Source organism: Agelaius phoeniceus, chromosome 5 (assembly GCF_051311805.1).
Source record: "Agelaius phoeniceus isolate bAgePho1 chromosome 5, bAgePho1.hap1, whole genome shotgun sequence".
Classification (NCBI taxonomy): Eukaryota; Metazoa; Chordata; class Aves; order Passeriformes; family Icteridae; genus Agelaius; species Agelaius phoeniceus.
Window position 1 is genome coordinate 67361396 of NC_135269.1, and position 24750 is coordinate 67386145.

Consider the following 24750-nt stretch of genomic DNA (forward strand, 5'->3'; position numbering starts at 1 on the left):
TGGAAGGGAGAACAAGGTTGTTTGCAGGTGCTTACAGGGATTTCATTCCAGCCAGGAGAGAGGGGGGATGACAGGGAGCATCTTGATATTTTACCTGCTAAAATGTGAAGCTTGTCTTCAAATTTGGTTTAGGTCCTGAGACAGATGCGCAAGCTGCCTTGGCAGGATGCAGAAGTTAAGGACTATGTTATATGCTGTATGATCAACATCTGGAATGTCAAATATAATAGTATTCACTGTGTAGCCAACCTCTTAGCAGGGTTGGTTCTTTACCAGGAAGATGTGGGAATTCATGTTGTGGATGGAGTGCTGGAGGATATTCGACTAGGAATGGAGGTAAGCAATCAGTATCCTTGCTAAGCTACACTCAGCTACTTATGTTGAAAGGAAAACTGAAATAATTGTGCTTAAAGAAAGGGATCCTTGGATTCTCTTTTTTTTTTTTTTTTTGATGACTCTTCTGCCTCAGTTACTTGCTTTGTATAGGTTTATTTAAATTAATAGAATAACTGTACCCAAAAAACCCAGCAAAACCAAACTAACATTACTTGAGACAGTTGTTTTGCCTCCCTTATCATAGTAAGGCATAACATTTATTTTTTGACAGTGTAGACAGATTTACACAACTTCCAGTAACTTTTGAGGCCAGTCCATATTTTAAAAGCTCTTATAATGACAAGATTTCTCTGACTGAAAAGTCATCATAGATTTAAGATGGAGTGTATGCTAAATGTATTGGAACTTACTAGCTGACCAGCTTTCATAACTGCATTTTAATGTTTACTTTCATGTAATGTATGTAGCCACAAGTAACCATCTTTTATTATAAGAAATTCTGTCAACTTTTTAATACACTTTTTTCCTTTGTAAAAGGTTGGTTGGGTTTGGGGATTTTTTTTTTGTTTGGTAGATTGGGTTTTTTTCTAAGAAATTCTGTCAACGTTTTTATACACTTTCTTGCTTTGTAAAATGTTGGTTGGGTTTGGGTTTTTTAATTTTCTTCTGTGTCTTCATGATAGTGAATTTTCTTGTTCTTTTTTGATAAAGGTTAATCAACCAAAGTTCAACCAACGGCGGATCAGCAGTGCCAAGTTTTTGGGGGAGCTTTACAATTATCGAATGGTGGAGTCAGCTGTAATATTTAGAACTCTGTATTCCTTCACCTCTTTTGGTGTGAATCCTGATGGCAGTCCTAGTCCACTGGACCCTCCAGAACATCTTTTCAGAATCAGACTTGTCTGTACAATCCTCGATACCTGTGGGCAATATTTTGACAGAGGATCCAGCAAGCGGAAACTTGATTGCTTCCTTGTATATTTTCAGGTATTCTAAATTTTATGCAGATCTGTAAAGTTCTTTAACAAGCTAAAATAAGTCAGTCTGGTATGTGTTTATCTCATTGTTCCCTAGCACTGTAATTTGTAGAATCTTGTCTATCTGGTAGCAGTTTAGTTTCAAGTGATATCTTATGTTGAGTTATGCCAAAATGATCTGGAGGCACTCGGTGCTCACATTGGGGTTTGCTGAACTTGAAGAAGAGATTATTTAGGCTGCTGTCCTCAGCTAATGGTTTTGTTGAGAAAGAGGAGTCAGATACTTCTCAGGCATGCATGGTGAAAGGATGAGATGTAATGGCCACAAGTTGCAGCAAAGAAAGTTCTGACTCAATAAATTTAATGAAGTGGGGAAAATATTTCATAATGAATGTTTAAACACTGAAATGAGGAATTCCAGACCATGGAATTCATGCTAAAACTTGCTGGATTTAATTTCTTTTTATTTCTGCTTTTCTCTATAATTTATACTAAAACAAGGGTATTAAAATTAAGGTGATAACTTATTTCAAAGGATACAAATCCATCTGCATGCTAGGTGTAAAATGGTGTTTTGAAGTATAGAACCTCAGAATGGTTTGGGCTGGAAGAGACCTCAAGGATCACCTTGTTCAAACCCCCTGCCATGGGCAGGGACACCTCCCACTGGACCAGGCTGTTCACAGTAGGATGTGGTCTGATTTTTAAATGCAAAAATAAATGTTTTGGGGAAGACATCATTATATTCCTGTTACATCTAAAAATTTCAGCAAGCCTTCCTCTTGAGCATGTCATCTTTTAAGTAAGATTCTGTTATTCATACTTCATTTTCACATGCAGTTTTTGCAGCACCTTGGTTCTTAAGTTCTACTGTTAGGTTCATTTAAAATCAGCATTAATTTTTTACAGTGTCACTGTAAGAGGTTTATGTGAATTAATTTTAAAGCAAACTGGATAAGGCAGTTGAAGCTGGCAGCTGGCTGCAGTCTTAAGATTTTTTTTTTTTATGATGTTTTCTCCCTTTTCCCCATAATATGCCTTTGGGGAAGTTCATTTTCTTGAAAATATTTGGGGGAAGGAATCGAAAGCTGGCTGGTTGTTAAATGGCCATCTCTTGCAGAAAGAGTTTACTGCCATGGGAAGGCACTTTCTTGTCAGGGCCTTTTTGTTCAGTCTTATAACAGTAATTACAATTCTTAATGTTTGTGATATCCAGTGTTATCAAACAAGTTTTAGTGCTGTCAAAATATCTAATAGTTGTATGAAACAGGAGAGTTGTGACATGAAAGCTTTTGCATTTTTTACTGTACAAACATAACATTTTAAACTTCATAACTTAAATGGTTTATAAACATCAGTGTGCATATAATTGATTTCAATATTTGGTATTCCAGCGCTATGTGTGGTGGAAAAAAAGTTTGGATGTTTGGACAAAAGACCACCCTTTTCCTATAGACATAGACTATATGATCAGTGATACACTGGAACTGCTGAGACCAAAGATAAAGCTCTGCAATTCTCTGGAAGAAGCTGTCAGACAGGTGCAAGACTTGGAACGAGAATTCTTAATAAAATTGGGTAAGAAAATGTGTAAGGGAAGTTAGGTATTTTTGACAGTTCCTGTAGTTCTTAAAATTGTCTCTTTATGTTGGTAATAGGTAACTTGTTATTGTTATGATCATTTATTCTCATGATAGAAACATTTTTGTAGCTTTTTTGCATGTTTCTTTCTAATCATACCATACAGAATCTCCATAACTCTAAAGTAATAGATGTTGTAAAAAATAGTATGAATACTCTTAATATAATAGTATTTGGAGAGCAGAAGTATGTGTATATGTATTTATGGAGTCACATGGTGCAAGATATGAGGAAGAAAATCATTAATTTAATCAGAAGAATGTAGTAATCACACTAATTTCAGGAGAAAACAGTTGGGCTGGCAGCACAGCTCAGTTGAAAATACACTGATTAGTGAGTATTTAAACAGTTATCAACATATTAACCTTTACACCTCTTGTACATATCCCTTCTTAGAAAATGTTGGACACTGCTGTGCTCATTGCTAAATGGAGTTGTTTTCTAATCTTCCGTTTTTATTTGAAAACAAACTTGTTCATTAAAAGATTTTATATGCAAATTTTACACCATACAAGTGTTAATTAGAGCATTTCACCTACTTGGACACATTCAAAGAATAATCCTTTCATTCAGTGAGATGAGTATGTCTAATAGCCACATAAAAGGTTGCAACTTCTGTTTTAGGAGGAACTTTTTTAAAAATAATGCTGTTTATTTAATTGACATGCCTTGAAATTCCCTATGTAGTAACTGAAAAGCAGATAAGAATTCCTCTATGGTGTCATCTAAACTCATGGTTTTCATGCTCTTAAAATGATAACCAAGAAGAAATATCTGAGTTATATGAACTGTAATATTCTTTTGAAAGGTACTCAGCACTTCCTTCCTACAAATAACAGGAGCTTCACAAAACTTTACTCTGATGGCTGGCCCTAAGTGCAGTTGGTCTAATGTCAAAAAAGGAATGACAGCCTGAATAATGACTGTGTTGACTCCTCAGTCAATTCCTAGAGAAACTAGCAGTGTAGAAGTCTGACATGAGCAGTCCTCTGGAGAATTAAGTGGCTTTGTAAATTAAGAAAAGAAAAACAAAAGAATGTATGAGAGCAGTAGTGTATGCTGGAAGTTTGGGGATTTTGCACTGGATGGCTTAAACAGCAGTCATTCTCTAAAAACAGGTTTTAATTTTTTTCCTGAATCAGAACCATGCTCAATTCTTAAATACATTCTGATTGAAATTTATATCTAAGACTAAACTGGACACTGAAGCACTGGAAAAAGCTAAGACTAATTTTTTACTTCTGTGGAAATGGCACAGATAATGGTATTAGATTGAAGGATGCCTTACTGAAAGAGATATTTATGTTTGATATTTTACACTCAGAGTAAACTAAAACATCTTGAGGGACAGAAGGCAAGCAGGTCAGCAAGAGAAACTGCAAGATGAACTAAACACACAGTGTAAGAATGTCAGAGCTGTCTGCAAGGAGGATGAGCACACCAGACTGTACTTGTGGAAGAGACTTTGCTGTGCCAGACATTTCATATAGGCACCCACATCCTCACGGCTTCAAGTGCAGCCTCAGAGCATTAGGAGAGGGTCATAAAGGTTTATTATAGGCTGAGAAAATTGTGGTTTCAAAACTGTTAATTAACAGTAGGGGGAAGTACTGCAGCAAAGACTGCAGGGGCTCCATGTCTCTGGTTCTGCTGATTTTGTGCAGTCTCTGTAGTTTGGTACTCAGATTTTATTGCGTGTGTCAGTAGGGTCCACATTTAGTTTGAGGATGTATTGAGGCAACTTGGACAGCTTCTTCTGCTCTCTGGGAGATTTTAAACATTCTTTCTAAGGTTTTCCTCCTTTTCTGACAGGACATTATTACCCTTTATGTCTAAGCTAAGTATATAGGAAATGTTTCATTCAGAAGTCAAATATTTTAAGTTTTAGTGCTCAGTAACAATGGACTTTTGATGTGAGTTTCCACATAAAATTTGAGTGGTTATATGTGTTCTAATGTTCTAAGTCTTCCTCTTTTTCCAAATTTCAGGAATTGTGAATGACAAAGATTCCAAGGATTCCATTACAGAAGGAGAGAATCTGGAAGAGGATGAAGAAGAGGAGGAAGGTGGAGCAGAGACAGAGGAACAATCTGGAAATGAAAGTGAAGTAAATGAACCTGAAGAAGAGGTGAGCTTAATTATTACCTTGCCTCATGTAAAAAGGAGTGATTCTGTTTGCTTGTCACTTTCTGAAGCCCTTCTAAGTCAGAGTTAGGTGAAATCTGGGTGTGCACAGCCCAGTTATTCCCATCCCAGGATATTCCCATTCCAGTTCCATGTATGTGGAAAACTGAGTGTCTGAGGCTTATTTTGGCAGAAACTTGAACCTGACAGCTTTGCTCAGGGTATGTGCTGCTTCTCAGCAAGAAGATACCTTCAGCTTTTGGCATGAAAAAAACTCACTTTCACATGACTTTCTTTATCTGCTTTAGAAGCAAATGTATTGACTAAATGTCAAAGCAGTCATTAGGAAAAAACAACAGGTGTTCAGAGTATGTCTATGCAATATGAATAAATAAAAGATTTATGAAGCATAAAGCCTTCCTTGTTTACTGTGCTAATAATATTTTCAATCAAAAGTGGTGGAGCCAATAAAAAAACCACAAGTACGTAGAGATTCTGATTTGTCACTATGACACAGCAAAGCTGACGTGATAATGGTATTGTTACAAGAAAATGAGTTCATCAAGGAAATACAGAACAGTTTTTCTCCATATGCTTGGGCTGGTTGATTTATTAATGAGCTTTCTTTCAATAGATGTCTCTCAGCACTGAAGGTCCTGAAGTTTGTGCCTTCACCCATAAATTAGTATTAATTTGAGGAAGGCACCTCTGGAGAGCTTTGTATTTCCCTTCTTTGAGCTTGATGAGTTCTTGCCAGTCCATTCCTCCAGCTTGTGCAGTTCCCTCTGAGTGGCAGCATGTATCAGCCACCAGTCCCAGTTTTCTGCTGTGCATTTGTGAAATTAGTAATAAAGCTGAGTTCAGATTGAAACATTGAATAAAAACCAAACAAATTTACATAGACTTAACTGAGCAACATGAAGAGTTTAGGAAAATGTTTGAGGAACCTAGCTGTCCTTGTTTAAAATAGTCAGCAGTTAACCTTGAATATTTCAGGAGGGCTCTGACAATGAGGAAGAAGAGGGTGAAGAAGAGGAGGAAGAGAACACTGATTATCTTACGGACTCCAATAAGGAAAATGAAACTGATGAGGAGAATACAGTATGTATTGAGCTGGAGATAAGTGAATTGAATTTGCATCTTTGGTTTTCTTTACTCAGTGTGTTTTGCCAGTGCTGCTCATAACATATCTGGAAAAATACAGCAAGGTCACTTCCTGCTATTCTTTCAAATACATTTTATAGCTTATTTTCATGTATGCATACTTTGGTCATTACCTTTTGAAAATTTTTATGCTGTCAAATTTTCTACAACTTGTTTTCTTAAGACTGTGAGCTTTCACAGGTAGCTAGACTGGGAAATATTGTGTAAATGATGGTTTTGCAATGCCAGCCACAGTAGCAAACTGGTAGGATAGAACAAGGTAACCAGTTACACTCCACTAGATCTCAAAACAGAAAAGGAGATAAGCCAAGAAGTGTGAAATTCCTACGGTACAAATTTGGGATTGACAGATTATAATATTTGCAGCTAAAGAATCCAATGGTTGAGCCTGAATTGCAGTTACATAGTAAGGAAATAATGAACATTATAGAACAATGTGTTACAGTTCTGACATTTTTGTTGTCATGTTGTGCTTTCCAAATAATTGAAAGGTAGGCTTTGTCCTGAAAATATCATCTAACTTCATGGGCTTAATGGAAAATGGAATTGAAATAGGTGTGTTAAGGACACAGACTTTTTTTATTGCCACATCTTGAATGTGTCCCTGAACCTGCACACACACACACACACACACACAGGTCTGTCAGAACGTTATGAGTGACCATAAATCAGCAAATATGCCTTTCAAGAAAATCATCAAGGCTGAAAACTTCTTTCTTGAACAATTTGGTTCTATAAACCTTTGGATTGTGTATGATACAGAAGCAATAAGGATATTTTTCACTTACTTCTAGACTGAAAATTCATATTTCTGAAACTAATGTGATGGATGATTTTATTCCCATTGCAATAGGAAGTAATGATTAAAGGAGGAGGACTGAAGCACGTCCCTTGTGCAGAGGATGAGGATTTCATTCAGGCCTTGGATAAAATGATGCTGGAAAATCTTCAGGTATAAATGGTTATTTCCTTAATTTGATGTACAGCTAATTGTAGTTGATTTTTTTCTTAAAGTAAATAAGTGATTAATGCTTATGTTACTATACTAAAGGAATGAAGACTTTTTTCCTTTGTTTTGGCCTCTTCTCTGCAGTTGACTTGTTTGGCTTTTAGTAAAATAGCTGTTACTTGTATTGTTTGCCCAGTGAATACATGATACACTGACATATATTTTACAGAATGAGTAATGAATGCATCAGATACTGTGCAAAACTTCTGACTTAATCTTAGGTTTTAATAGGTTTAAAATGCAGATACATTTAAATTTGCATAAGCTTTTTAGTACTTTGTTTTCTTAGTCACATCTGGTAAATATTTCAGTACTGAGTAAAGCAATCCCTGTATAATAAATGTATTAATAAGATGTACAAAAAAAAAAAATCTTGAATTAAGAATATATGTTCTGCAGTGTGCCTCATCAGGTCTTTAGATTTCTTTCCCTAAGAGATTGCCCTGTAATTTTCTTCTTCACAAACAAGGAAAACAAAAGGAAAATATAGTAAGCCTAATAAATGTACTAATGTATAACTTAATTTTCCTGGAAGGTTAAACCTTGTCTTAGTTGTGAAAATATGAATGTTGCCAGCCTGACTGACTGTGTCAGCATCTGATCATTTATAGAATTCACGTTTTTTCCATAGCAAAGGAGTGGTGAATCTGTTAAAGTGCATCAGCTGGATGTTGCTATTCCTCTGCATCTCAAAAGTCAGCTGAAGAAGGGCCCCCCACTTGGTGGTGGGGAAGGAGAGTCAGAGTCTGGGGACACAATGCCATTTGTCATGTTAACAAGAAAAGGCAACAAACAGCAGGTAAGGGATAGATACTGTTTAAATAAATAAAGACCTTTCACTTCAAAAAAAGTAACACAGAATTTTTTATTTCTTCTTTCATTTCTCAAAATCCGATACAGACAACTTCATTTTGACACATGAAAAATACCATATATAATTTCTTGGAATTCTTGGTTGTTAATAGAAATGATGTAGAAAAATTCTGTGGTCAGATTATACCATTGCTATTTACATTTGGTGATTCTACCAGTAGGTCAGTGGTATGTCTTACATGTATTTTAGATATAGTTGTGGAAGATGAAGAGATGTGGTTGGTGGACTGCCCCTGAACACATTGAAAGGACTAGGAAAAAAAAGGAATATTCCAGAATCTTTAAAATTCTCCAGCTTTTCCTGAAAACATTTTCAGCTTCAAATCAAGATATATTGTCATTGCTCAATTCAATTTCCTAAGTAACTGCCACTTGGCTGAATTTATTCAACTTGCAAAAAGAAAAAAAAGTCATCCCTCAAGACACTTTTAGGGGATTATTCCAGAATGCATGGGGTGAATCTCTTGGAGGAACTTAAAGGAAAATCAGGTTGATAAAACAAACTAACTCCTTGTTTCATGCAGCTAAGCTGTATGTTAGTCTTGGCTCTTTTCTCCAGTGTATGTTTGAATTTTCCTAGCTCAGCAAATGCACAGTACACAAGTCTCTACCTAACACATTCCACATGTATTTCTTGTCATGGTTTGGGGCTTTTAAAGAAATCTTTTCATTTTGTTTGTATAATTTGATGAAAATAAATTACTCTGAATTTATATGGAAAGCATAGCTAAGAATTGTTTCATACCATCTGTCTGAGCCTTTCAAGTGTTTAGATCCATGTAATTACTTGGTCTTTACATTTGTTACCTAAATTGGGACAGTAGTGTAGCTGTTGGGGTGTATAAACCTGGAGTAGGCTCCATCTCTCCATTCATATGAAACACATTCCAAAAATTCATGTAGGAAATGGTTATTCTGTTTTCCTGGAACTTCAATGTGGCATACAAAGTTCTACAAAAGCTCTGAGTGGGAGATGTTTAATTGTGGTCATTGGTCTGAGAAGAGGTTGAAGAGAATTCCATTTTTAAAAAAATGTTGGTCAGCTTTTTCAGGATAATTTACTAGGAGTATCTGTAGTTACAAGGGATTTTTGAATCTTCATATTCCATGTAAAGGGGAAAGTATTGCAGAAATGTGACTTAGAAAAGAAAGCAGAACTTGTTCAGGAGTTTCCCCTGTTCCTCCCCCAATATTTGGTTTTTGGAGTAGGCTCTTCCTGCCAAAACTCCTCTCAGTGTTTCTAGAAATGTAGAAAACAGTTGCTTTATAGACTACTTCAGCTCTTGAATTAATGAAAGCCTTCTTTGTCCATAGTTCTGTATTCAGGAAAAAAATGCGTTTTAGTACAGAGTTTTAATAGAAAAATAAGCAGGAAAGAAGAGGTGGAGTTGAAAAGAAAATAATTATTCCTTCTTATGGTGCTCCATTTTAAATCTGCATGAGCAGAATGTGCAATGAGTTTTAAAGTGATTCACTGTTAAGTTATAGCTGTAAACTTTCAGATTTTTAAAACAGTCAAAAGAAGTTTGCAGCAGCCTGGGCAGCTGTAAGTAACTTCATCTGTACAGTCACCAGAGTGATAAATGACATCACCTACTTGCTTGCTCTGCTAGTCATGATTTCAGTCTCTGTGTTCTTTGTCAGTGGTGCTCCTGAGACAAGAAATGTTAAAAGAATGGAATGTGCTGTGCTTCCTTCCCTAGGGTAATGTTTGGTAGTGGAGTTGCCAAATACTCAGCTGACATGTCAGTGTCACCCAGATTTTAGTGCAGCATTGACAAGTAGTTTTCTGGAAGCAATACAAGAGCAAGTGATTGGTATTTACCAGCTGCATGTATCCAAATCAATGGTCATTGCAGGCTGATAGTGACAAGACACTGTATTTTATCTTCAGAACATAGAAAACTAGTGGCAGTAGAACCTAACATGGTTGTTTGAAATTAGGATGATGGCATTGCAATTTATCCATCAGTCATGAGAGAGCAAGGGGAAATTAAGTTGGCATCATAAGGGATCAGAGCTGAGCTGTACCTAATACCATTTGGTGTTTCTGAACCAGAAGTTTTATGCCAGGTAGATATGAACTGAAATGAGATATAGACAGTAAAAAGAAAGTCAAGGAATTTGGTTACTGCCTAAGACAAAAGATTACCTCCCCTTTGAAAGATTTTTAGCAAGGCTTCATAAAAGAATGATAATATCAATGGAATGGTCAAATCTCTCCCTGAATGTGAAATTTTTTATATCATTTATATCTTCATCTTTATTTCATGGCATTTTTATAAAATTTGTGGTCTATTCTTCTGAATAATCATTTTTGATCTTCTTTCAGTCCTTCAGTTTGACATCCTTGAAGTGAAATCCTCTGATTTGATGTGAATGCCCCCATGTCACAGGTTTTAGAAAAGATTTTTGATAGGCCTTTTCACTATTTGCAAATTGGAAATCTTTCAGTTGTTCAGTAATCATCATATCCTGTAGTAATTGTCATCAGTGACTGGATTTCAGGTGGCAGCTGATTGCCTTGAGATGGTGACTCAGTGGTGTTTTGTTAATTGCCAGGCTGTTGTTTTTCTCTATCTGTTTCTCTCATTTACACCCTTCTATAGTTCAGTTTTCTTTTTCTACTTTAGGCTTCCTGTCTGAAAGCACCAATCCCATCTAGCTGGTAAATCCATAGAACAGAGAAAATATAAAGGACACATTAAAATGGATGAGGAGCTTAATGGTGAAGCTGAGGAATGATTTTTATCCTGAAATGCTGCTAATGGATTAGTTAGATTAGTTATTGGTATAGTTTACCTAAAGTTCATTTGATGGTATCTGGGAACCTGCACAGCCTGCTCAGCAATAAGTAACCAGAGTTTACTCTGCTCTTGGAATTTCAACTTCCATTTCTGTTCTTCCCTGCACACCTTAATAACAAGCTCATATTTATATTCAATATAATATGCTATTACCGTCATCCCAACCCCCAGAAAATCTCATCTAAATACATCTTGTAGTTGGTAGGGTTTAGGGATTTACTGTACCCAAGTTTTTCTCAGATCTTTGCAAGAGTCTGTCCTTACTGTTTCAAAGACAGTTTATTTTCCAGTGCTTCATCTGAGTCTTCTCACACTCATCACTGCTGCTAGTGGGATATTGCTCTCTGAGATACCTCAAGACTGTTTAGTGATTATTGCATTAAATACTGACTCCAGGTGGTGAGGATTTTGCTTTTACTCTAAACCTTCTCAGCAGAGGTTTTGATAATTTATATCTCTCTGCAGCTTTTGACAGTGTAACAGAAAAGAACACTTAGGAATTTTCTTCTGTTTCTTTGGAAGTAGATCTCCCATGATGAGTAACAAGGAGCAGGATTCAGAGTAGCTCATGGAATATTGAGAGTGATTATCCTTCAATGCATTACCCTTCTTATGGCATAGAAATACTTATTTCTAATGGATGTGAAGTTGAAGGAGGAAGAGAGATTCTTCTAAATGTTTGCAAACTTTAGCATTAAGGATTTTCTTAGAATTGTTGTTTCAGTTGTGGATAAGATTAAGAATTATTTCTCTGTTCTGGAACAATTAAAAAAAAATAGATATGTGGAAGTAACAAAATGGATTTTCTGAGTCTGGGGAAAAAGAAATCACCTTCCCTACACCTTCCTGAAAATATCAGCTGGATTTCCAGAGAGAGGTACTTCTGTGGGAGTGCCAAGCTTACCTGGTGTGCCTTATGGCAAATCAGATAATGGGTTTAAATCAGAATGGGTGGTGGGCACATTTGGGTATGGGGGAGGAGGAAAAGATCAGTCTGACACCGTGGTTGTCTCTAGGCTAAGCAGTGGGGAGCCAGAATTATTGTTAAAAAGAAAAGTACTGGCCAGGAAATTCCAGGGAATCTCTGAAATGTTTTGCCTCTGTTATCACAAGGGGCAGTGGTAGATACTCAGCTCAGGGGGCTTCATCTCTTTGGAAGGAAGAGACCCAAAGAGGGAGATGCAGCTTTCTGAACCAGCTGTGGAGCTTTTACCTCAAGACCAGGGCAGTTCCCTGTGGGCAAAGCAGCTGGTATGAGAACAAGAAATAAAGCCCATGGCTGTGCCTTCCTAGGGAAAGACAGTCAGTTTTGTTCACATGAACACTGTGTGTAATAGGTCTTGAACTTGGCCTTGTTTGTGTGTTCTCTGTCTTTAGCAGGGCTTGCATTTTCTCATGCTCCTTTATATGAAATAGAGGTTCAAAACAAACCAACAACTCACTTCACAGGAGGAGCTTCTGTAGGAAGTACCTCATTGAAATAACCTAGAAATAACCATACCATTTCTGTATTTTGGCTTGTTTTGTATTGGTTGGGTTTTTTCCTCTGATGGGTACTTAAAAACTTCTTTTCATTTGCAGTTTAAGATCCTAAATGTACCAATGTCTTCCCAACTTGCTGCAAACCATTGGAACCAGCAGCAAGCAGAACAGGAGGAGAGAATGAGGATGAAAAAGCTCACTTTGGATATCAATGAACGGCAGGAACAAGAGGACTACCAGGGTAAGAAAATAAATCACCAAAGATTTAGTTTTTATTCTCAGGAGAGCCTCTGTGCATCTGCAGAAAGCATTATTTGTGATGATTGGGAGCTGAAGTTCTGAATATTGATTTGCAGTCCTTATGGGAAACCTGTATTTTGGTTTTAGTCATTTCTTGTTTCCTCCCTGGTCTTTATACTTGAAGAAGTTTCTTTAGCTGTTCCATGAATAAGAATTTTCAAGTGGGTCTCAAATTTCAGCATTTTCATTTATTCTGGGAAAGGGGAAGAACTGAGCTTGTCCTTTAAGGTAATACAAAATCAATGTGATGTTTACTGCAAGGCAGTTGAGTTGGATCCAAGATGAATGCTATGCAATTTAAGCTCTGCTTATAAACTATTAATAGGTGTTCTAGATATTACTAATATTTAGGCTCCTTAGTCTTGCAAGTCCTGTAACTTCACCAGAGAAATCTAAAATATCACCTCAGCTTTGTATTGTAAAGGTTCTAGGAGTCCTCAAATCTGGAGTGTAAGCCTATATTAACAAAGTGAGAGTTTTGTGCAGGTTACATGATTAATTTGTGCTTTGAAGACATGCAAGTCAGGCCCTTTGGAAGCTGGGCAGATGGAAGCAAACAGTTAATCCAGCAGATCATGCAGTCCCCAAACAGGTGCACCTCATGTGTTTAGTTGTTGGGTGGTTTGTTTTGGGTTGTGCCTTTATTCACATTCAGCTTCCCTCGGCCTACTCAGATAATAAACAAAGCCAGACCCATGCAGCTGATGTCTTATGTTACTGTTTCCATTGAACATCTCAGAAGTTTTTGCTCTGCTTCTTTTTGTAAAGGTGTTGTAGTCTGGTGGTAATCACAGTGTAAGTAGTTAATTAGCAGGAAATCTCATTTAAGGCATTTAGTGAAAGGTCATTGTTCATCAAGAAGTGGGAAATTAAAGCAGTTTTAATTTTAAAACACTGTGCAATCCAGTACTTCTTGCAGATCTTCTATAGTACCAGAATTAAACTTGTAATTGTAGAAAGGAGTATCTTCCAAAGTGAGTGTCTGCAGAGCTCTGAAGTGGTGACACAAGATATTCTTAGTGTTGAACATGGTAATTAGCAGAAACTTTCCTGAGACACTGCTCTTATAAAGCCCACTTGTTAAAAAGGTAGAGAGAGACTCTAGGAATTAGACATTCTAGTGCTTCTCTCAGACTTGTTCTCCTCAAGTATCTAATGAGGTTTTTCCTCATTAGATACTTCTAATATTTCCACTGGTCAAGGCATTTGGGTTTTATACTGTTGTATGACTTTGTTGATATCTAAAATGAACCTGTTTAATCTAGGACTTTATTGTGAGCAATTGTGCTTTATATCCAAAAAAGGATCACATTGATTTATTTCTGTTGGACAAAATCAGAAAACTGATACAAATTGATATCTGGAAATAGGCTTTTTTAAAAATTTTCTCATAGATTTTTATTTAGTTGCTGTGTATAAAACAATACAGAAAGGAAGTCAACACAAAAGCAAAAGATTTTTCCATAATTGACATCCCTTTTTAAAACAGCTGTTGATGCATCTTAACCTGGGTAATATACCAAACTAAGAAGGACCTTTTAACCAGGCTAAATTAAATAGACCAAATTACATTCACCTTTGGAACAATATTTTATTTAGATTTAGTGCAGTTGATTGTTCCTTTTGAAGAATCATCCTGTCTGTGACAAGTTGGTAGCTACTCACTGAATGAAAGTGTTGGGTTTAAGTTTCTGTTTCTAGCTTTGAAGTTACTGAGTGAGAAAGAATTCTCAATTTCTGGAAGGATGCCTCAGGGCTGTCCCATTGTTTGCACATGTACTTGTTGTTCTTTTCATCTGCACAGGGTAGCTAATAGATGGAAATTCACCAATGTACTTCAAAGTAGTGTCAGATAAAGATTTAATGTTTCAGCAAGGCTTAGTATATTACAAAGATTTTTTAATTTAAAGAACTATTAGGAACTTGGGTGGTTCTCTAGTTTAAACTGGTACTTTTCTGTGCAGATTATTTTTTTTCTTCACTAAAGAACCAGGGAGCTTTGGTGATGTGCCTTCAGCTTGGAAAACACCCTGTGCTCCCCTGCCATCTCTGCCTTCTGTTACATTCTCCAGTTCTGAACTCCCCAGTCCCATATTTCCTTTCCCCTGCTGTGTGGCAGACAGAAGAGGCAGCTGTGCCTGTGCTTGTTCATTCAGTGCTTGCTGCTCCCCCCTGCCTGGCAGGGTGCCCTCACTGCTTTTCCTCCTGAGTCTCCTCATTGCCCCCAGAGCTCTCTGGGCTGTGTGGAAGGTGATGTTCCACGTTTACCAACACGGGCTGTCAGTGGCTGCCTTTGCCAGGTGCTGAATTCAGTGTACAGAACATGCATCCAGGGCTCATTGACTGTTGGCACAGATACTGGATCAGTCACAGTTTCCCAATTTCTCCAGGACTGGGGGGATAACTTCACTGAACATTTCACCTGCATTCTGTAAATGGTGAGGGAACCTCATTAGAGTCTCTGGTTTGGCCCCACTGAGAGCAGTGAGTGTGCAGCAGGTGATGGGTGTGTGTCTCCAATGAGATTACCAGAGACTGGAGAACCAGACAGAGCAGACTTTCAAACATAATCTGTTTAACAGCTTATTCCACTTTTCCCCTTCATTTATCCCATCTGTCTGTTTGCTGAGTAGTGTAGATCCCTGCTCAGGTGGACTGTAGGAATACTTTCTATTAGATGTATTAAGAGATTGGCAGAGGTTACCTCCTATGATGTATCTGTAATTATATTGGCTACTTAATAAGCATTAACTTTACCCAGTAAAGAAACATTTTTTTACCATTAAAAAATGAAATAAAGTTTTAGAAATTAAGTTTTACCAAATGTTAAAATACAATACTATCCTGGTTTCAAATGCCCCATAAGTTGGCTGTCCAGGCCTAAACTGAGTAGTGTGGGCTGCACTTCTGCACTTTTTTTTTTTATTCCCACTGATGATAAAGTGAAAAACTCCATCCTGGGACAGCTGGTGCAATGTAGGTCAGCTGAGTCACCTTCTTCAGGTGCCTGTCTTCCCTGGAAAATGATCCAATTATGCCAAGCTTAGGCTTAAATACCTGACTGGCAGTGCCTAATTTTAGGACAGGTTTCTTGCTGAGTCTTTAATTGGCAGCAGCATTGTCCAGTTGTTACTATTCCGGGGAGGTTTAATGTGGAGGCCACTCGTGCCGCTGTGAGTCTTTGTTCCCAATCACTGACGAGGAAAGTGGTGCCTGATGTGTTTAGAAAGAAAAGGTTGCAGGTCTTTTCTCGAGCATCTGTAATGAAAACCATTGCTGGCAGTTCCTTCTGCAGGAACATCTGGAAATGCAAGTTCATATTGTGGGGTAGCTTGGGTTTATCAAAGCTGTGCATGCAGTTTGTAACTTTTGGTAATTAACTTATGGGGAATAATTTGAGCGTTAACTCTACAGCAAATTGTAAACGGCAGTGAGATGTGCATGTGTAAATTCCTATGTAAAAATGATCCATAGAAAATGTATTGAACTTTCTTCTCTTTCCTTTTCTTCTGCCTGAAATCCCAGAAATGTTGCAGTCTCTGGCACAGCGTCCAGCTCCAGCAAATACTAATCGTGAGCGGCGGCCTCGTTACCAGCATCCGAAGGGAGCACCTAATGCAGATCTAATCTTTAAAACCGGTGGGAGGTAGGACAATCTTCCTTTAAATGTGGTCATTCTGGTTCTAGGCAAGTGATTATCTTCATAATTGAAAGAGATAATGATCTCTGTAGTGAGTGCTTGGACAGTCGTTTCCATTCTAAAGCATTCTCTTAAAATGCCAAGCAGTGTTTTGTGTTTCTAGCACAGTGTCTGTTTGGAAGCCAAAAGATTATTTTTCAGTTGTGAAATGGCCGCTAGAATGTGAGCCTCTATTTGTAGGGCAAAAGATGCATGTCTGCTTTCTCCATGAGAGGGGGAGAGGATTGGTTACTTTTTTAGTGTCTGCAGAAATTCTCATGCTCTTTCTGTGGGGTGAATTTGACAGCTATTCCTCTGTATTTGATGCCCTGAATGGAAAGTAAATATAGTGAAGGTGGGGAAGACTGAGCAGAATTTTCAATTTATGGCTATTAATCTGTTATCTTCAAGAGCTTGCCAAAACCAGCATTAACATGAAAAGAGTCATTCCCCATTGCTTAATAGTTGTTCTGAGGCTTTAGTGTGTGTCTTTTCTCACTCAGAGAAAGCTGGCAAATAAACATTAAATTAGCCCTGCAGCACACATTTGAATGGACAGAGCTTCGGTGAAATGCAGACTTGATTTCAATCTTCTCTTTTCTTTGCAAGTTCATTTTGAAGGTGGATTGATAGGAGCAGCAGCTGGGAAGGGACAGTTTACTTCCTAATGGGTCTGTCTTTGTAAACTGCAAATAAGTTAATGTAATGTACTATTTCTGTGTTCCAGTAGCATTTTCAACTTCTTCATGGTACATATTTATGATCATTTGATAATGTCCTGATGATCACTCACTCCATTGGGACCTCATACAGACACTGCTTGTACAAAAAAAAATTGAAAAAGATTGCAGTTTAAAAGAACTGGTTTTTTTAAAATGAACCAGATGAAACTCAATAAAATGAGCAGTGCTTTCCATTTAGCTTTTTCATATCACTGTGACCTAATGCTGTTGTAGGAATACAAAGTGTTCGGGTACACTGAATTGCCACAATATTTGCAGGTGTTTCATTAACAGCTGCAGCATTCTGCTCTTTCAGGCATGAGCTGCATGCTGCAGTTATTCTTTACATACAACAGCCAGACCAGTAGATGTGATATCTGTAGATTTCTTTTAAATTATTTTCTTTAGAAAACTTTTTATATTGTGATGTTGTAGGGAAAATATAATTTAGGACTTGACTCAAGTAGGTCAGATGTTATCCAGCAAACAGTTGGAGCAGTGTTTGCTTATTCAAGTGCCATGCACCTGCAGGTCTGATGTAGTTTTGTATTATGGAGTTTCCTCTTAATTGTTCCTTTTAATCCATAAGCTGCTTGGAACAGAGACCAGGAAGTTTGTTTGAGCAGGTATATTTTATTTGTTGAGCAGGTATATTTTATTTGTTTGAGCAGGTATATTTTATTTTATTTTATTTTAAATGTTTGTACTGCAGTGCTCTGCCTGGCAGTCATGCATCAGTTGAGCCATCTCAGCCTGCAGTAAGGAACGAGGACTTTTCCTGAGTCCATTTATTTCTTGGAGGCCCTGGGTCCATCAATGGCTTCCCACTGGCACAGGTTCTCTGTTGCCTGCATTCTTAGAGCCTCTGATTTGTAGGGTATATTGAAAATTGTCCTCTGACTTTACAGTTGCACTGCAGTCCCTGCCCAGACCCCCCTCATGCTTTGTTGAAAAGTTACCCTGTGATTTCTGAGGGTACTGGAGGGTCTCACTGAGCAGATGGGAGCTGTAAATTTTAATATCTGTGTAGAGAGGGTTTCACATTCCTGCCTGGTGGAACCAATGGTGTAACACAGATGTTGTCATTTCCATGAGGACACTGTGTTGTGTTGTTGCTGCTTCCTTGTACATGAACACAACTGAAATGTTATTTTTCTTGCAAAATAACTCAATCTTACTGGCAATAATAGTTTGCTGCTTTCTTTAAGGTATACAACTTATTACTTTAAAATCCTTGAGTTAGGGGTAATCTAAGCAAATAAATCTCCTGGCTGATTCCACTGTAATGTACAATGTGACAGGTTCTGATAGCTGGGGTAGGAATGAGGCCTTTATGGCATTTCAGGGAGTGCTGAGAGTAGGAAAATTGATTTGTTGTTTTTACCTTTGCTTTTGTGTTGTTGAACATGCCCTAAGCACTGTGTTTCAAACACCTTCTAGGAAGTTAAATCCAAATCTATGTATTGTAGCAGCTCATTTCAGAATTTAATGAAGGGAGCATTGGGTTCTTTCATGTTTTTGGCCTTGAACAACTGGATCTCACTAAGCAATTAGCCCTCTAAATGTTTTTTAAAAAAGAGAAATCTTCTGCAGTTTTTACTTTATTTCTCCTCTGTCCATGTCCTTGTTCTGTACTAAAGTAAATGCAGTGAGATTTGCAAGCTTTGTCAGATTTATTATTATTTAGCATGTGCAAAATGCTGGATCAAAAATTGGAGTTTGTTTCTGTTTGTTTGGAATTGCCTGCTTGTATTGCCTCAGGTTTTGAGACCTGCTGGTCCTGTGAGGAAGAGATTCTTTCTGGGACTTGTACATTTAAGGCTGACTGGCCTTAAAGATAATTTACTGTGACTCCATTAAAAGTAGTGCTCCTTGATTTGCTTCAGCAGCACTGGGAAGAAAACAATTTTCTCTCTTGCCTCTGGTTCTGTAGCATTTGTGTGGTGAGAGAGGCCTTTGGCTCTCAGGCTACTAAACTACTACCTTCAAGAAACACAAAATTTACTAAAGTAATTTTTTTTGGTGATGGGATTATCATAAAAATTGACTGGTACCATTAGGAAGAGCTTCTACAAACATAAAGTAGTTTTCCTTTGTTTAAGAGGATTGAGATCCATTAAATGGCTTGGTTTTAACAGTGAAATGAAAATAACCATATTATATAAAATAATTTTAAAAACATTGATTACCAAGAAAATCAAATTTTCTCCCTGTAATTTTTCTGTTGGAAGCAGGGCCTTACCAAGGATTTTATCTTGTTAAACCTCTCCTTATTAAAAGAAGTAGCCTCAAAATTTGTTCCTGCTTTGAAAGTATAGTATAGGGGCCTGCCTGTGTCCAGAGTTCCCCATGGGATGCAGGTACATGGTGGCAAACCAAATCATATTCAAGTTAAATGGTGATCTCAGGTCTCCTGTTTACATCTGACTCTTATTTCTCTTTAACCCATTTAATAAAGAAAAATGAAGCATGACAGTAATAACAGGATGCTGGGATTTTATTAGCTAAATATTCTCATCATAAAGAATATTGCATTAATGCTGAAAAATCAGAGTTCAGATAATAAGGAGAAATGTGAATTTAACCTGATTTCCTGTTTCAGCTGCTGGACCAACACAATTCATACATCACCTGTCATGAAGTTGATGCATTGACAATTCTGCTTTATGAAGCTTTGAATTCTCTTCTTACTGAGATGAGCCTTTCAAACACAGCTAAGAAATTCCAAACCCCAAATTTTCAGCTGTTTCATGGGAGGGAAGCAAAGGGAGGAATGTGGGAGGGGGGCTCCAAATCCTTCTGGTGGACTGCACTGGGGCTGAGCAAATAAGAATAGAATAGAAAAGCCTCAGGTGCCTGCCTGGGCAGGGTGGTGCTTGTTGAGCTCTGCAGGCAGGGTGAGAGTCTAACCCAGACAGCAAAGCTGGAGAGACACCTGATCACAGTTCATTTCAGAGAGAATAGAAGGCAAAATTGTATTTATAAGCCATGCTCGGTTAGAAAGACTCCTGTGTTTGAAAAGGTTCTTTCAATATAAATAATAACAACTGCCTACCAAAAATCCCTGCAGCTCTGTGGCCCTCTGGAAACCAGCTACCAATCCCCAAAAAATGCCCAACCCACTGTGCACACTGACTTGGATTTCACTTTGTCAGAGCATTTTATTTTTGAGGGATAGATAAGAATATAAAATAACTCCCAGAAGTTAAGATTCTCTTACTTACTGGGAGTCCAGCTTGTGTGGTTTATTTGAATTTTGATGTTCACAGTATGGAATGTGATAAGTCAGATGTGATTGGTTTTTAATGGGCACCTTGGTGTTTTCTGTTTCTTGTTTGTGGCTTTGGGTTATTAGGGGAGAGAGAGAACAAAGAGCATGGAAGCTGAGATTAGCTGAGAAAAGCAAAGCAGGGAGAGAACTGGGAGAGGAGGTGTTTGGAGCTGGGAGTTTGTGAGATTTGTGCAGAAATGCAGAGTGTTGTGGATTGGAGGACATGAGGGATTAGGGATCAGTGTGAAATCCAGCTTCAGAGGTCTCACATGTCAAGAAATAAAGAGATTTTTGTGATCTTGTGGTGTCAGCAACGTGCAGAAAGGAGTTGATTATTGCTATTCTCCTGGGCACTCCTCAGTTTAAGCTGGAAAGTTGTCCTGACTGAGCTCTCCCAGCTTCACCCATGCCATGGCTTTGGGATGATTCCATAGCTGTGGTGTGATGTTTCTGGGGGTTTTCATGGCTTCCAGCTTTCTGCCCTGTCACAGCAGGCAGTGCTAATGCTCAGCAGTGGTGTCAGAAGCTGACTCTGAATTTCAGTGGCAGGAAGGGAGAGTGGAGGAGACTGCCATGAATTGATTTCTTTTACACATAGAGCTCAAGATGGTTTTAATTACATCTGTGTACTGAGTTTGGCCTTGCCAAATACGAGTTTGGATCAAGTTTACTAGGTTGGACACAAATGTGAAATACCTGGTTTGGGAGAAACTCCTCCTGCTATTTTTGGCAGCAGCAGGTTGCTGTGATCCCCTGACACAGGGATCTGCCCCCAGCAGATGTGCTCTGGTAGCTGCTGGTTTGGGTGAGAGTCATTTTGACCAAGCTGGAGACATGCAGCCAGTCCCAGCCTTTTTCCTTCCCTCCCCATCAGCAATAGAGTTATTTTTTAATTAATAAAATTTAATAAATTTTAAGAGGAGATGGAGAGTTAAAAGCATGATCCTGCAATTCAGTGATGTCTGCCCTCAGTTGTGACCTTCTGCAAGTGAGATGTCAGTCTACTAAATAAATAAAAATGAAAGTTTTTTTCTACTGAAAGCACATAGCCAGTGTTCTGATGTTGGGTGTGCCACAAAGAATTGGAATATTATGTTATGTAACACTAACAGGTGGTTAAAACCAAATAATAGAAGCAGTGCTGTTCTAATGATGCATCAGCTCAGGACTTCCTGGCAAAAATACACAGCATTTTTATAGAAACAAATACTGGATAGTAGAACAAAGCAATGCATGCAAATACAGAATTTGTGTGAAAGCTTCATCTGGTACAAGAGGTGCAGAAGTTGCTATGTCCAGATAACATATCTGTAACATTTTTCTTGCAAGATCTTCAGTAAAAACTAGGTTTAGATCCAATGACTGTTCAACAAACACTGGAAGATTATGCACTGATGTAAAGAAACATGAATTGTTGTGGTTACATGGTAAAAATTCTGGGTGTGTAGCCTTGGACCTTTCTTGGAATTGTAAATGTTGAAGTTTTATTTTGATGTCTATTATTAATTTTAATTTGCAACCTAAAATCAGCTAAAAAGGAGCCCAGATGGAATAACTGCATTGTGCTGAAGTGAGTGACACTGGGGTGGCCTTCCTGCTGCATTGCCCTGGTCTTGTTGAATCCCCTGCCTACAAACTGGTGTCATTCTTCAATGTCATTCTTGTATTTGTATGTTCTTAAGAAAATGAAATGTGACTTTTGGTCACATTTTGGGATGTGTTTCATGGGCAAGAGATGGTGGAAGATTTAAATGCACCAATTGACTCTAAGAAAGGTTCTAACCAATTATTTGCCTCTAGAAAGCCCTTTGTAACATTTCTGCAGAACTTCTAAGCATTAAGAAACTGCACAGAAAGATGAAAACTATTTACAATAACTTGTTTTTTCAGCAAATTCACAGCTGTGCTTCAGTAGTTCAACATCTCATCTGCGATGATAAGGTGCATGTGAGAAACATCTCCTCACTTTTCATAGTTTAGGAAGGTTTATTAAACCTTATCAAAAATACAACAGAAGACTGAAGAGAGAAAAAAGGGAGCAAAAGATTTTCCTTGCCATGTGCTCAACCCCCTCACAATGGAGGTTTTCCATTTTTAACCCTTTAACCCCTCCCAAAGTTCTGTCCATCAACCCCTTCTTCTCTGTCCAGTGCTGGAGATCTCTTCCTCAAACCCTGATTGGAGGTCAGGTGTCACCACAGTGACAAGCCAGGTGACCCTTGGTAACCATGTGAGGGGGTACAACATAACTATAAATCTATAAAACTTTCCTTAACCTGTGTCCATGGTATTTGTCTATTAATTGTGAGAGTTAATCATTGCATTACTCATCTGTCACACACAGATTATCCCCCTGCTTTTGTCTGGTGAAATGGTTGTGCAGAAAAGAGCAATATGTGACTTTGAGGGTACAAAAGTATCAGAATGAGTGGCAGCTGCTCTTGGGGCCCCTCAGATCAGGCTGATGTGATTCCTCTCTGTGCTCTTCCCTCAGGAGACGCTGATCCAGCCGCCAGTGTCATTTCATTAGGTCCTGTATCTCTGGTGTTGTGGAGTCCTCCAGCGATTAAACGAGAGCAGTGGACACATCTCAGCATGTCAGCCTAGAGCGTTCAGAACCGAAACCTGGGACAGGCTGGGGCCGTGGGGCACGAAGAGCAGCCTCCCCTCTCCCCCCCCACCCCCCCAAAAAAAGCTTTTTGTTATGGGAACCGCCTTGAGGGTTAATTCTTCTCCCAGGAGCAGAAGCAAACGAGCGAGATGGGGAACTTGACCTGCGAGCAGCTCGGCGAGAGCCGGGAGCAGCTGGGAGTTCAGCCGCTGGCACTGGAAGGGGAAAGGCCTTGGGCAGCTCAGCCTGCAGGGAAATAAAGCTCTGAACTCGCCACAAGTTACGTTGTCTCCGACTCGAGCGCTTGGTGTTGGAAGGATGTTCTTGGGGGGCTGCAAATCTGCGCTAGAAACGCATAGAGCAAACAGCAAAATGCAGAAGAAAACCCTGCCGAGTAGGATCACTTCTCAAACACTCCTCAGCCAGAATGTTCTTGGTTAAGGAAGAGCCTTTTGCTGCCAGATGTGCCAGAAAGGGGGTGGGGAGGGGTGAAAAACTGAAGAGCCAAGGAGGTAAAAATGTCTGTTAAGGTTTAAAATAGCAAGTGAAGTTGATGAACACGGGGTGTTGACTCGTACTGCTTGGAACAGCCTGACACCAGCCTAAGGACAGGGATATAGTTGAGCCCATTGTATGTATCATTGAAAACCAAAACGTGCCAGTCAGCATAACAGGAGGATGTCAAGGAGTGGATCCAAATATTTTGTTGATCTTCATGGGTTGATAAGCCTCTGTGTCTATTGAAACAAACAAAAAGTTAAAAAAAAAAAAAGATTTAAGTCTGGAAACAAGTAGAATTTTTATTTTTTTCTAAGTAGAAATGAGGTTTCTTGGTCTGTTTCTGACAATCTGTTATTTATTAGCATAGGGTTTTGTTTGCTTTCAGGTAGAGGTAGTTCATTGAGTTCAAGAGCCCATCTGTATGTTACTACTAATTCTTTTTTCTAGCTCTTTTAAAATCCTTTTTACCACTGGTTTTGGTTTCTGCATGTAGGAAGAGAGACTTGTAAAATTGTAACATTTCATACAGAAATGCCGCCCGATCTTCACCAGCTTCAGAAATCTGACCTTTGCCAATGCTGCAATAAAGTGTTGTAATTTAGAGTCAGTGTCTGCCTCTTGACATCCACTTTGGAAATGATGTTTTGAAGGGTTTGTGTCTATTGTGGGCTGTAGTTTGGACAGGAATTCCAGGTCTTTGATTCAAGTCTTATGTGATTTTTTCATGTAGTTTTCTTTCCACATGAAATTCATGGGTATGTTCATTAATTAGGTTTGGAACTCTGAGCTCCTGCAGGAACATCTCCTAGCCCAGTATGACCATATCCCCTGGTCAGTTTCCACTTCCTCAAACAACACTGCCTACCACTTCCTAACACCAAATGAAGCATCTAATTGTGGTTCAGACTAGGGTCAGCTTCCTTTTCTCAACATGTTGCTTAGTTTCAAAAGCATTTAATTCATCCAGATTGAGTAACTGCATAAAAATAAACACGGTTTTATATGTGTCAGTCCAATGCCTTGGATGGCATTGGGATCAATGGAAATGTCTTTATAAAATTATTTACTAAAGGTAGTTTAGGGTCAGCTGGTGATTTTCCTGACTGCAGACTGAAATTGAAAAACAGTTCAGTGAAACCTTTTGAAGTTTAATTTTAAAATTAATTATTCTAATGTTGTGCCAAATAAGAACCTTAAAGATCATTGTGAGTGAAATAATCAGGGTTGAATGTACAGGGCCAAACCTTTTATGA

General features: G+C 38.3%; 1 protein-coding gene across 3 annotated transcripts in view; it reads left to right on the forward strand.

Annotated features, from left to right (window-relative positions):
• UPF2 (UPF2 regulator of nonsense mediated mRNA decay) overlaps positions 1–24100 on the forward strand; it is a 54141-nt gene extending 30041 nt beyond the window's left edge. For 2 of the 3 annotated variants that reach the window (XM_054631704.2, XM_077179239.1), the window contains exons 13-22: positions 133–336; positions 1048–1323; positions 2708–2891; positions 4943–5082; positions 6075–6179; positions 7096–7194; positions 7883–8050; positions 12513–12654; positions 16239–16359; positions 22880–24100. In XM_054631704.2, coding sequence (XP_054487679.2) covers positions 133–336; positions 1048–1323; positions 2708–2891; positions 4943–5082; positions 6075–6179; positions 7096–7194; positions 7883–8050; positions 12513–12654; positions 16239–16359; positions 22880–22889 — 1449 coding nt within the window. In that variant the 3' untranslated portion in view covers positions 22890–24100. Of the gene's footprint in view, positions 1–132; positions 337–1047; positions 1324–2707; positions 2892–4942; positions 5083–6074; positions 6180–7095; positions 7195–7882; positions 8051–12512; positions 12655–16238; positions 16364–22879 lie in introns of those variants that run through there. The other variant, XM_054631705.2, reaches the window with a different exon arrangement.
• The last annotated feature ends 650 nt before the right edge of the window (positions 24101–24750 follow it).